The following is a 13,413-nucleotide window of genomic DNA, read 5'->3' on the forward strand; positions in this document are numbered from 1 at the left end:
CGGTATCTCCCTCCAGAAGAGCTGCGGGAGTTCCCTGAATTATTGATGTTTTAACACGCCACATCCAAACCTTGTTTGCAAGCAGCAGAAAGGTGGCTTAAAGGGAGGAGATGACCTGAGGGGCTGGTCAGTATTAGATAAATAGGGGTTATTTTGAGCTGTGGATCAAGCAAAGTTACTCTAAAAGAAACCAAAAATAATAGAAAAAAAGGAAGCTGAAAATAAACCTTTTTCAGGTTGTTCATGGTCAAGGTATCTAGTGCCTTCGCCGACTGGAAGCCTGAAACATGGACAACTAGAACACAAGAGTCACAGGTGAAAATAAAAACACTTTATTAATCAATAAAAACAATTCTTGATTGCCAGCAAATACCTCAAAACGGAGGGAACTACATCCAAACTCAAAGCAGAGGGTGTGACCGTTAATGGAGACGTTTTTAAACAGACTACATAAAATCATAACAAACACAAACATGAAAATATTTACAGAACAAGACAGACAAAAAAAGTGCACTAAGTAGTAGCAGTACTAAGTAGTTGGTGTTACACTGAAGTGAATGTTAACCAGAGGTTCATGCCTGAATATCACATTTAATGAGGACACTTCTCCGTTCAAAACAGTTTTTTTTGGACATCATCTTAATGTTGCGAGTTCTGTTCAGCCTCTTGGAAAAAGATCTAGCCTATCTCCTATCTCAGCTGACACAACGGACCTATTTTATTTATTTTTTAAGAAGGTGATATAACACATGTACTGACAAACTTCATTCAAATAGACAAGTAATAGCACTTCTACTTTGAGAACATTTTTTTAAAATCCCTCCTCTCTTCGGTTCTCAAAACCCATAAAAGTGACGGAAACGTTAAATAAAGGCATTCAGATCAAAGTGGCCACGACACGTGTCGTCATTTCACACATTCGAGTTGCTTTTGCGTTATCAGTCGCGTGGCTCGCTCTGTTATAAACACAAAAACTTGATTGAAGCCAACACTTTGGCTTTACAGCAGTTTAAAAAAAAAATCCTCAAGTGGTTTTTCGTACAGTCGCAACGCCGTACCAGGGTCGTTCAAAGTAAAACAAAATCTACAGGGCGAGGAGAATCAGGCAACTCGATTTAAACTGCAATTATAGAGAACTCTAAAACATTTCCAAGAAAAAAAATTGGCAAATATGAGTAGAAACTGAATAGAAACTCGCAAAGTAGTTTTTTTGTTTTTGGTCATTTTTTTAGTCAAGCAACCTTATCTAACCAAAAAAAACAACCTGTTTTCTTGTTACAGCTTTATGTTTTTGAATTGATCTTTTCTTTTTCTTTTTCCACAATTTCCTTTTTGCTTTGTTAATTTACATATTCTTTTCTCATTCATTTGCAACTAGTTTTCTATGAAATTTGCATTTTTTCTTGTGAATTGCCTGTTTTTTCTCATAAATTTTCTTTACAACAGACTTTTTACTTCTTTTTTTTTAAACTGTGAATTTTCATTTCATTTTCTTGATAATTTTCTGCAGTTTTAATGTAAATTTCCATTTTTTTCCTCATGAATTTTCCTGTTTTGTTTTCCTAAAATATCTCTTTCGACTGTAAATATTCTCCTAATTCTTTTTCTCTTAAATTTTTCAGGTCTTCTTCCCATAAATTTGCCAGTTTGTTTCTTGTTTTGAAATAATAAACAGGTTTTTTCTCCTCAATTTGAGGTTAAAGCAAAACAATTCTGAGAAAACAAAGAAACAACAACAACAACAGCAACAAAAATCTCTATTCTTTTGTCTCAGGCCTTCACCTCAGCTTCGCCAAGCTTTTTAAATTGTTTTCGCCCTTAACCGGCCCTAATACACTGTTGTATTTAACATTTGGCGCGTATGTTACTTGAAAGGGAAGTTGCTACACCCCAGCGTCAACTGAGCCTGCCTTCTGTTAATGCTAAAAATGGGGCATCCAAGAAAACTGAATGACTTTGACTCAAGACTGCCTGGAGTTGGTTTTAATAATGCACTACTCTCTGGAGCTCCTGGCCCATCACCGTTATCTTGAATTCTTCCTTTAACTACAGGCTCAGAATTTAGAATTCAACAAAAAGGGTGTAGGCGTCTATGTAAAGCTGATGTGGCTAGACCTATAACCTTGCTTATACTACAGATTATGAACAGTTAATAAGAGCCTTCCTAAACGCAGCTCCCGTATTTAATCCTGCAGCGAAGGAATAGCGACAGACACGGCAAAATGCATACAGCCAAGCCTTTTAAAGACAAATTACAGTGCTATGTATAATTTATAAGGAAGTCGATACATTTTGCAATGCAGCGTGCCTCCTCCCTAAATCTGCTCCCCTTCAAAGACTTCACCTCCAGGCCTCTTTCAGCAGTGACCAGCGCAAGAATGCTCTCAGCCTCCCACTCCTCTCATCTCAACATCCACCTTCCACACATCAAACCCGATCTATTTATGGCCTTCTAAACTTAGATGCCACCTGACTCGAAAACTGGAACCTACAGAATTAGAGTGCAGTGTTGGAGCATTTAAGATGTATACAGATCATGTGATGTGCACCAAATACAACCTTTGGTTAGTATAGGTGTTAATTGGCATCCTAAAATAATGGACTTCCTTTTGGCCTTTGGTATCTAAACTCACAACCATCGATGCATTTCTTTGCAACTTAAAAGCCTCAGTGACTATGAAAATCACCAAAAGTCTCCAGGGTGGGATGTGATCTGATAGTCCTTTAAAACCTTCGGTGCATAGGTATTCCAAACATCCTCGACAGTGTTCTTGTACTCCCCCAGTCCCTTCTTTCACCCTGCGAAACTCCTCCATCCTCAGTGGTTTGGTGCAAAAGGATCAAGAGCAGCTAATTTTTTTTCCTTCTTCCTAATAGCTCGTTTTATGTCCTTTTATATCCCTCTTCTCCTCGTCTAAATAATTAAATCTCAGTACTCGAACGAAGAGCTACTTCTGCGTCAAAGTTGTTTCCAGGAACAAAAATTGTAGGAACAGAATGAAACGGGAGAAACTAATGCAGGAAGAGTAGTCAACAATGCCATTTTTCTACTCACCACAATCTTCTTAAAGGAAATAAGGACATCTCTCTCGTGTCTGCAGAAATCTTTCTTACTGACTTAGCAAAGTTATAGAATAAACAGCAGTTTGTGCTCCCTCACTTCTTTTTGTCCTTCTGTTTTTTCTCTGGCTTTCGGTTCTGCTCGGCGGTCGTCACGCTGCGGGGCATGATGAGCACGCTGCCGTCGGCGCTGTACTGCAGCGAGTACTCGCTGGGAGGATAGGGCCGGCCCTCCTCGTCCCGCAACTGAGTGAACACCTCTTGGTACAAGCTTTGCATCTTCTGCTTCATTTGCCGGATGGAGCGAATGAATTCCATCTTCTCCTTCAGCAGGCGGGCCTTGTCGCGCCTCAGATCTTGGACGCCCTGCTCCAGCTTTATGATGGTGTCCAGCTTGCGTTTGCGGCAGTTCTGGGCTGCCATCTTGTTCTTCCCGCGCCTGCGGATGTCACGGATAAGGGCCAGCTGGGCTTCGCTCAGGTGGTGCTTGGCTAGCAGCTCGTTGAACTCTTCCACAGGCAAGTTGATGATCTTTTCGTTGGAGAAGGGGATTTTCATGGCCCGGGCTCTGCGCTCGTCGCGGCTTGAGTGCTTGTCGAGCAGGTCCTGAGGAGGCTGAGGCTTTGAGTTCTGTTTGTCACGGACAGTCTTCTTCCCGACCGAAATGGGGAGCTCTGGGTGCTCAGAGAAGGCAGAGGAAAGCGGCAGGTTGTAGGTATGATTATGGCTGATGCTGTCAAGTTGAGGGAGAGTGTGGAACTGGGAGGGGTCCTGATAGCTCATACGGCAGAGCTTGCTATATTCAGGCTGGTAACCTCCAACAGCTCCTTCCTCTGTCTCTACAGTGGCCACCTCAGAGTCAGTGCTGTAGCCCACAGCTCCTTCCTCCGAGAAAGTGGCAGACGTTGAAGAGGAGGAAGCTGCAGATGAGCAGGAGGTTTCTGAGCTGCTTGGGGAGGCTGGGCTGTGGCTGGAGTCCAGGGAAAGACCAGAATCTGAGTCAAGCTCATCCTCCAACTGGGACGCCTGGGCCTGACTGAAGCCCTCCTCCATGGCGAGGTCCAACAGGCTGATTTCGTCAAGCATCGACTCCTCCAGCAGGGTGCTGAAAGGATCGGGGAGGACAGGGGTGGAAGTAACGTTGTTACTGGAACTGTTCACGTGTGGCGGGAGAAAGATCCCAGTTAGGTTGGTGGCTCCGAATGTGGAGTTGATGTTAGTGGAGTTGCTGGAGGAGGGTCTAAGTGTGGCGGTTCTTGGGGGAATGCTTGCCGAGTCCAGCTGAGGGTTAAAAATCTGGGGGAAGTCTTGGCTGCAGCTGGGGAGGGAAGCCTGATGAAGGCTGACATCCTGGTTTATTGGTGTCGAGCGAGTAGACAATTCAAAGTTTCCCGCAGTGCTTGACTCAGTTGTCCCACTTATGGCACTTACGCTGCTTGAATTGGTGTGGAGAGAAGTGTTGTTCACTTCCATTGCCTTTAAAAAACGAGTTTAAAGAGAAAAATGCATTATTTTAAAACAATGTTAAAATAATTTCAGTATTTTGAATTTAATGTAGACCTGAAGGTGTCTGGTGTTACAAAATATACTTCACAAGCAATCATGAGGACAAAACAAAAACATCTTACTTGTAGCTCCATGATGGCCATGATGTCTTGCCACTGCTGCTCCAGGTCTAACTGTGGTTCTGCTGAGGGCAGCTGTGGCACCAGAGGGAGGCCCTGAGATGTAGAAGGAACTTCTTCATTGGAAACGGCAATTTCTGGGCTGACAACCGGGGCTGGAAACTGATTAAAAATATCACATAAATTAAAAAATAACTTGATTTTACATTATATGTAGCTTATTGTGCCAATTTATCCAATTTAAAATATGAGACTGTAGGTCTGATTTATCTTTCAGCTGCACTAAAGTAAGAACTGCTCAAGTTTTGAGAAAAGGGGAGTGCATCGTATCTCATCAGTCAAATCCAAGGCATCCTGCTTAGGCTGCTCTAGCCTGCCTTGAATTACTGCTTCCTCCACCCCAACTCCTCACACTTGTCAATATCATATTTGCTTTTCCTGATGGCTGGTCTGTTCTGTTCCCTAGTTAGTGGTTTCTGCTGCTGCTCTCACTGCCTTAGGCTTTCCGCACATGTATGTGGGGGGGAGGGGAAGGAGCGATGCCACCAAAAAAATAAAATATGTGGCCATGACAATTTCAACAGCAGATTTTTCTTTGTTACCTCAGTTTCTTCTCCAAAAGGGAATGTGGCCTCCAATAGCCTCAAGCATTCTTGTAGAGACAGTGAGGTCTGTGTGCCGAGAGCTGGAAGCTGGTAACACCGAAGAAAAAAAAAAAAGAAAGGTAATAATCTTAAAGTGTTTTCACAAGAGAAGCTCTTATATTTTATTTGTCCAGACAAAATGGCTTTTTTTGTACACACATGAAGAAGTTCATATATATGAATTGGTATGGGGGATTGCTGCCTAAATTTGAATAATTATCCAGGGTATAAACCAGGGCTTCCCTCACCAAAGACATTCCTAGTTGACAAGTAGTTGCCATTTTAGGTCAGCAATTCTTAAACTGTGGGGCACACAACCAGGGAAAAAAATATGGAGTAGAACTTAGTTAATTGAAGGTCGGCTTTTTACTGCATATTCAGAACTCTGGTGCTCACTAAAGTGGCTGCAGCCATCCCGTCAGAGGAAAATCACCAGGACGATTAAAAAAAAAAAAAAAAAAAAATCAGATACAAATATTTTTAACCAGCTATTTTTACAAGGGTTTTTACTGGGGCTTCTGAAAAGCCAGAAAAAAAAGGTGTGAGAACCACTGTTTTAGGTCATTTGTTAACTCTTTGTTACATCTTTTTAATTCACTTACACATATGCTTTTTGGGGGGGAATCAAAAAATGTTTTTTTTACTTAATTAATTAATAAATTTTTTACTTCCAGGTAGGAGAAGAAAATCTAATCAACACTTACATTACAAAGAAATACAACAGCGAAGTTTAAAAGCAAAAATATACATTTTACAAAAACATGTGCACCCAGCCAGGACAGCTCCTAATCTAAGAGTGGTCCATTGTGGCTAACATTAGGCTACATGCACGTTTAAACAGTAAATCAGTGCTTGAGGTTAACAACTGACTCACCTGAGGGGTTTCCGGGCACATTATTGAGGTCATCCTTTACCGTCTTTAAATGATATCACACTTTGGATTTATAGCCCAAAAACTATGCAAATGATTTTGTCAGTTTGTGAGCGGTTTTATTTTTTTTACGCAGCCAATCAACCAACTCAAACCCGATCATGGCTTCTTAGTCACTAACTTTGCCAATAGAAATCAAGACATTGCTTTCTTAACAGTGCTTGTGATTGTTTCACATCACAAGCAAACTCCAGCAGATTCTGCTTGGAAGCAGACTTGAGACCCTCCTTTTTTGAGGGCTCTCCTTTGGGCTTTCACACCCTGCCCATATTAGCTCAAACAGTTTAAGGCTGTAAGCATCAGTCATTCCGACAGTCCAGCTCAGGGGTGTCCAACATGTGGCCCAAGGGCCAAAAATGTCTCCCAATGTGGGGGTTTAAATTATTATTATTATTATTTTTTTTTTTTTAAGGCAGAAATTTGTGACTTTTCACTGTATTTTTCTCTTTAAGGAAAGATAACCTCATGAAAGTCTGAACTGTTAACCTGAGGCAGAGATCTGAGTAATCGTCATTTTTACAACCTTCTTACTAACAAAGAAATCACCCATAGCATACAATACTAGGCCAAAAAAGTACCGGATAAAGAAAAACAAAACAAAAAATAAACCCAACAGGTGGGGTTTTTTTGGGTTTGTTTTACTATTACTTTCATTATATATCAGAAAAAGTGTGTGTGTGTGTGTGTGTGTGTGTGTGTGTGTGTGTGTGTTGGGGAGAGGGGGGGGATTTCTGTGAATTAACAGAAAACTTCTGTTTTATTTTACAGGACAAAGTCCAGGAAACGAGCTGTCAATACTTTTTCTGTAATTTTACCATGCAGCCAGTTTCCTTTGATTTACTGCAGCAGCATTTCTTTGTAATGTGGAAAAACAGACAGTCAGAAATGCACTTACTTTTCTAAATACGTCTCGATCTGGGCATAATTGGTTTAAAAACAAACAAACCCCAACCCCTTCTTTTAAGTCTAGCTGCTGAAATTTTAAGGCCTAAACAGACAAATTCCTGTAATCTCTCATTTGTTTCTTGGACTATTAATGCAGTTAGTTAATACTCTGTGTATTTGTCAAGTCAATCCCCAGCTAATGTATCTAATCAATATTTAACACAAATTTCTTTTGCTTTTGATTTCGTTATGGGTTTGTATAAACCCTGTGCTTGACACTATGCGTCTCTATGCAGTTGTACTTTTATGGTGGGTAACATGATCTTGTGATTCTGAACTGCCTCTGGTTCGCTGGAAAATTCTCTTGGATGGGAAGCCTTAAAATAAATGCAATACAGTCATGTGCGTCTCTGTGAAATGAACTTCTACCTTAATCTAACTGCAACGGCTTGATGTGCTTTATATTACCGGCTTGTGTGACTCAACAACGAGATGATGCTATTACATACATGCGGAGCAATTTTGATTTTGAGCACAAATTTTTAAACTTGCAACATCTTGGTCAAATGCAGCAAAGAAACTAAGTGGAAAATCTCTACATTTATAAAATTAATACTGAGCAGAGAAAATTTCCTTTTTATCACCAGTGTACAGCTCCTATTTTTAAGTTTCCTTTTTATGTCTTAAAAGGCAGGCGTCCGACTAAAAACAATAGCATATAATGAAAGGCTTGGTGTTAACAAACCTGCTCAGGAATGCTCTCTCCAGTCTCTCCATCCACTGGTGGAGCCCCTTGTAAGTTCACACCATTTCTCCAGCTTTCTTGTTCCTCATTCCTGTCTTTGTTCTCCTGTGGGCTGGGCTTCTCCTCCTCGTTTTCCTTCTGACGGTTGCTGTAGTTAAAAACTTCTCTTCCTGCGCCAAGATCAATGTCCTGTCGCCATAGGATGTCAATCAAGTCAATGTCCTGAAAAAACACAGAGCAACCATTGAAAAATGGCCCTGTATAGAGAGGAAAGGTACTTTAATAGCCACATACTGACTATCAACATATTTGGCATGTGCACAACTAAAAATATGACCTAATATATGATAAATCGTCACTTTTTATTAAACCTTTTATATGGGCCGTTTTCATCTGAGAGTGGATATAACACAAATCAGATGATGTAACCGTGACATAAACACTTGGGCACGGTAGTTATCATGTGATCAGAAAGAAGTCTTGCTTTATTGCAATCCAATAATGACTGTGAACTCGATCTCCACAGTGTCAATATGGCCATTGTGTGTTGAGAATACTTCACATAATAGTTAATGTGAGAAATAACAACACATAAACACTAAACGTAAAAGAAACAAACAAAAAGATTGTATAGTTATCATGTCTTTCGTTCCATTTTAAGGTAAGGAAGTAAACTTGGGGGGGGGGGCTGCTCGCCATGCATTTCAAAGTTGGAGAATGTTAAATATGGCCAGAACCACAGCTGTATTAAATGTGACTCAACTGGTTCGACTAAAAATATCACACACTGATAAAAGACCTAGGGTGGAGGCTGTTTTTATTACTCACCGTAAAGCTATGTTGAATGAACTTTTTTGTATTTATTTTTAGTGGAAACGGATACTAAATACTGGATTTATTAATAAATACATATATACAATGTTTTCAGGTAACAAAAAAAGCATTTTTTCCTCTCTTCTTTCTTTTTTTATATTTTTTTTTTTACTTTGCTAGGCTAGACTACTCTTAAATCTGCCATTCACAACATAAACACACATTCACACACACACACACACACACACACACACACATATATATATATATATATATGATTTTATATGGCCTATATGTATCATAGTTACTGTAATTATTTAAATTATTTTGCTTTATGCTGCGTTTAATTTTTGGCTTCTGTAACAAACAAATTTACTCATTTGTTGAAAAAAATTCTCTTTTAACATAACTCAAATCCATAAATTCTGCTAAACGGAGAGCATCTACATTTTGATTGATGCTCTCCTGGTGGAAACATACCTCTTTTGTGAGATCATCATTGCCATCCCTGTTGCCGTGCTCCTGGTTGCCCTCGGGGGCCACAGCTCCCAGGCTGCTGTCCGCTGTGTTCAGACTGTATGTGGATTCAGGCGCTCCACTTCCTCCCCTCATGGCCGGGGTAGCGTCAGGGTTGTTAACGTCCTCTAGGCCGGCCCCATTGTCCAGGGTGATGGTGGGGCTGGACTGGCTGCTGGCGGACACCACAGTATCAGAGTCACGATGCACTAGCCAGGTGTTGAGCTCTGTACTGGGCACGAAGAGGCGATCCAGCTGGCGCACCTGGTTTAGCAGTCGTCTAGTGGTGAAGAAACGATCGAGGTCCACACTTTTTGGATGGATGCCATAGCCGTCCAGCGTGTTGCGCAGGTTGTGAAACTGTGTCTGGGTGTAGGCTGAGCTAGGCCCCAGGATGATCTCTCTCAGTGGGGGCAGCTGATTGTTTAGGTAGGTGTCAACGTCCACCCGCACCCCAATGAGACTCAGAAGGATGGTGAACTGAATCAGGCCCTCTGTGAAGTACTTTTTCAGGTAAAGCATTTCTTTACAAAGGAACAAAAGGTGAAAGTAAAAAACAAAAACAAAAAGGGGGCCAACTTTCTTGGATCAATAGTTCTCCACTACCACTAAAAGACTGAGATAGATACATGAACATAAAAACCAGTTAAATATAGCAAAAGGGGAGGGTTGTCAACAGGATTATCTATGTCAAAAAGCTGTATAGGATCCAAGATGAGGTTTTCACTTTTTTAGAGAGTCCAGTTTAAAGTCAAAGCTCTGCTCTTCAAAAGAGTGTCATCATCCCATTCCTGGCAAAAGTGAGAAATAAATGTGTTAATGCTCTTTTGCAATAAAATTAAACATTACAATACATTCAGCCCTGAAGCACGCCAAGCCTTACCTACCTACATTTGCTTTAGGCACATGTTAATGAAAACAGGACTTGCTAGCCCATTGCAACCACTCCATCCTCTAAAGACTAAATAAGTGATGTCGGTTCGCAACGCGCAATGCCTCCTCATTGCTGGACATTCAGCAGCCCAGAGATGGTGAAGAGAGAGCTCCAGGCATCACCCCACCCTTGACAGGACAACTACTTCGTGTGGGTGCTGCTGAAGGTGAATGAGGGAGTCCAGAAAGCTCGCTGGGCTGCTAGCATACGCACCAATGTTAGGTGGATGGCACGGTCCCTCCCTCCTTTCGTCCTTACGACGTTAGCTGTTAGCTGCCCTGTCTCTTAAAATCCGGCTATCGGTACTACGCATTACCTTATTACACAAGACAAAGTAGCTGTGATGCGTTTTATCCACTTACCCTTAAATAAATGACAGCTTTCTCTGTTTATATTTTAATTTTAGGACTGCCTACTTCCGCTGTAGCTAGCATCAACAATCTCCCTAGCAACAAGTGGTGAAAAGGTGATTGACAGAAAGTACAGCCATCCACATGCTTTGGGCGCAGCGACGACACATGACTCCAGTTACTCCCGACCAATAAGAATAGGGCAAGGGCGGGGTTGACAGAAAATGCCCAACTACTATTGGAGCTCAAAACGTACACTGTGCTAGCCTTATGAGCTAGTTTTCTTCTAACTACCTAAACAATTCAGTTAGTTTTAAAAGTAACGTAAACAAGATACACCACTATGTTCATTGCCCTCCCGTAAACATCACTTTTATTAATTTACGTGTCTGCTAACGTTAGCTTGCGCCGTAAGTCAATGCGGTTTCGCCGCACAGTATTACTTATTTAATTTAAAACCTTTTGATTGCAATACTTACGCATGAAGATTTTGCAAGTGTGCCTTCATGCCTCAAAGTCAGCTTAGAATAGTAACAAGTCCTTTTTCATTAAAAGTTCCACAGTGATGCCAGATACAGCACTCTCCAGCCTTTCCTCATTGAATGGCCCACCATGACTTGCAAAATTGCTAGCTAGCCCGGCTAGCCTAGCAGCGCCGCTTGACACCAAAACACGCTTTCACACAGAGCATGCGTAGAACATTCTAGTGGCAAGCAAGCTTTCATCAGCCGACTGAAAATTCCCCCGCTGGTAATCTTCCACAAGTATACGACGGCAAAATAAAGATAATAATAATAATAATAATGATGATAATGAAAAAAGGTCAAGGGTGAGGACATGCATGTAAAATTTCGAAATAAAAAATATTTTGTAATGTTTTGATTTACAAGAAATAAAAGTAAATATTACGGGAAAAACACGCAAAATTACGTGAAAAGGGGGAAGTTAGTTTACTTAAAATATAATTGGAACATTTAGGAAATCTTGGATTTCCTTTCTTTTTCGTTTTTTGAGTCAATTATCGGCAGCTTTACTTTTCAAGGTTCAAGCTGGGGAGAAATTCAGTGCATTCTACAATTGCAGGCCATTTTCTGGCCCAGCCATGAATTTGAAAACAATATGCACAAAATATTTTAAAAAACATCTGTCCTGAGACTAAATGTAAACCTAGTTGTTGAAAAGTGGTTTCAAAATATAATTTTAAATACAAAATAGCTCTCCAGAACCCAGAAAAAAAATCAGTGTTAAGTTATAAATCCACGTTTTTGTTTTGATTTTATTGACCTCTCTTGGAACTTTTAAACCATTTTTATTTTTATTTTGTAATTGTCCATAGCAGGTTGTGCCTCACAGCATATGTGCAACGCTGTTACTGAAACCCTTTTAGCCTGTTAAACAAGAACTAGTGGTAACACTGTGTCATCATTCATATGCTTTGTATTTTTCCGACCCTTTTTTGCATTGGGACAGTCTAAAAAGTGCAGAACGGGAAAGCACATTGCATGCATATTAAGTAATAACTTTACAGCCAAAGTGTCCTTTTCATAAAACACAGCGGCCCTTTATTCTGCTGTAATATTGTTGGAAATATTGAGGGAATCACTTTGTTACAGTTGGTTACTGCACTTTTCAGCTAAACAAAGTGGTAATGTTGAGCTGAATTAGTCATATTTTAGTCATATTTGTTATGACTAATGTCATTGACTAATTTTCATTTTCCGTTTTTCCCCTCATATATTTATGAGGACTTTTTTTTTAGGTAAAAATATTCATTTTTATTTAGCTAAGTTTTGACATAAATTTGACCTTTTTCTTAGTGTTTTCTTGTAAATTTACAACTTAAATATTGTAAATTCTTGATTTACAAGAATTTGTAAATCAAGAATGATGAGTTGGGGGTGATTTAATCACCTTCACCCAGTCTTTTAAATTTCAAATATTTAGTTTTTTAATTATAGTGAGTCTTGAAAGCAATGACAATGCTTTTCAATGATAATAAAATGAAAATGTATTTATATTATAAATATATTTAAAGAGGTTTGTAAGGTTCCTTTGCAGTCATAATAACATATAGAAGTCAAAGTATGACATTCATATTATGGATGCATAGTCTAAAGAAACAAAACACACATACGGAAAAACAAAATAAACCAGAAAATTCTGGCAAACATCAGCGACAAAGAAGATCTTGTTCTTCAGCCAGTGGTCATGAAAAGTTTTCATCATTTCCGACGCGGCTTCAGTGAATAGTACATGGCTCAGCTGAAGGTCCAGATGCATCTCTCAGGTCTTTGATGGATTTATTCCTATTTCTTAATGACATGACCTTCAGATACTGTTCATCTGCTGTTTTTCAAAAATGTTTTCAAGTCTGTCGCTCCTTTTGCCCCAAACTTGTCCAGTTTCCTCAAATTTCTTAAGGTCACACTGCACGCTACGCAGTGTGTTTGTTTTTTGGCCAATAGCTTTTTTAGAATCACCTTGTTGGTGCAAATATACCAGTTTATAACTGCAAATCAGTGTTGTCTTTGGCATTTTTCAAGCATTCCTCTGAAAATGGTTAGGTACAAGGACTGGACTGAAAATGAGTGAAAAAGCAGTCAATGTCCAAAGAAAAACTTCAGAGGTCCACTTTAGAAAAATTTCAAGAAAATCAGGTTTCTTGGAAGCGAAATATAAAGAAATGAGTGGTGGCTCCGGACTCTTGGACAGTAATATATTTTGTTTTAATACAGGGGCATCAAAACTTGAAACCTGCTTAAAATCCAGTTTTATTCCCTGGTTTTAAACCAATCCTAACAATACACAAGTTATTTTTATCACGTTTTAGTATTTTCAACATTGTTTGTTTCTTTATCTCTACAGCAGTTATACAAAAACGCAAAGAACAAAAAAAAAACCCAACAAAAG

The 13,413-nt window shown here is 39.8% G+C and overlaps 1 protein-coding gene across 5 annotated transcripts; it reads right to left on the reverse strand.

Annotated features, from left to right (window-relative positions):
* Nucleotides 1-316: 316 nt before the first annotated feature.
* Nucleotides 317-11,250, reverse strand: nfe2l1b (nfe2 like bZIP transcription factor 1b). Of its 5 annotated transcripts, none has more exons than XM_082543911.1 (6): nucleotides 10,983-11,250; nucleotides 9,184-10,010; nucleotides 7,891-8,112; nucleotides 5,288-5,377; nucleotides 4,689-4,847; nucleotides 317-4,536 (listed from the first exon to the last, which is right to left on the reverse strand). In XM_082543911.1, the coding sequence occupies exons 2-6, from the start codon at nucleotides 9,739-9,741 to the stop codon at nucleotides 3,157-3,159; spliced, it is 2,409 nt and encodes an 802-aa protein (XP_082400037.1). In that variant the 5' UTR covers nucleotides 9,742-10,010; nucleotides 10,983-11,250; the 3' UTR covers nucleotides 317-3,156. The 5 variants fall into 5 exon arrangements, with proteins under 5 accessions (XP_082400037.1, XP_082400041.1, XP_082400040.1 ...); XM_082543915.1 differs by lacking the exon at nucleotides 10,983-11,250 and adding an exon at nucleotides 10,516-10,896; XM_082543914.1 differs by lacking the exon at nucleotides 10,983-11,250 and adding an exon at nucleotides 10,367-10,509.
* Nucleotides 11,251-13,413: the final 2,163 nt, after the last annotated feature.

Source organism: Aulonocara stuartgranti (genome assembly GCF_965226115.1).
Source record: "Aulonocara stuartgranti genome assembly, chromosome: 8".
Lineage (NCBI taxonomy): Eukaryota > Metazoa > Chordata > Actinopteri > Cichliformes > Cichlidae > Aulonocara > Aulonocara stuartgranti.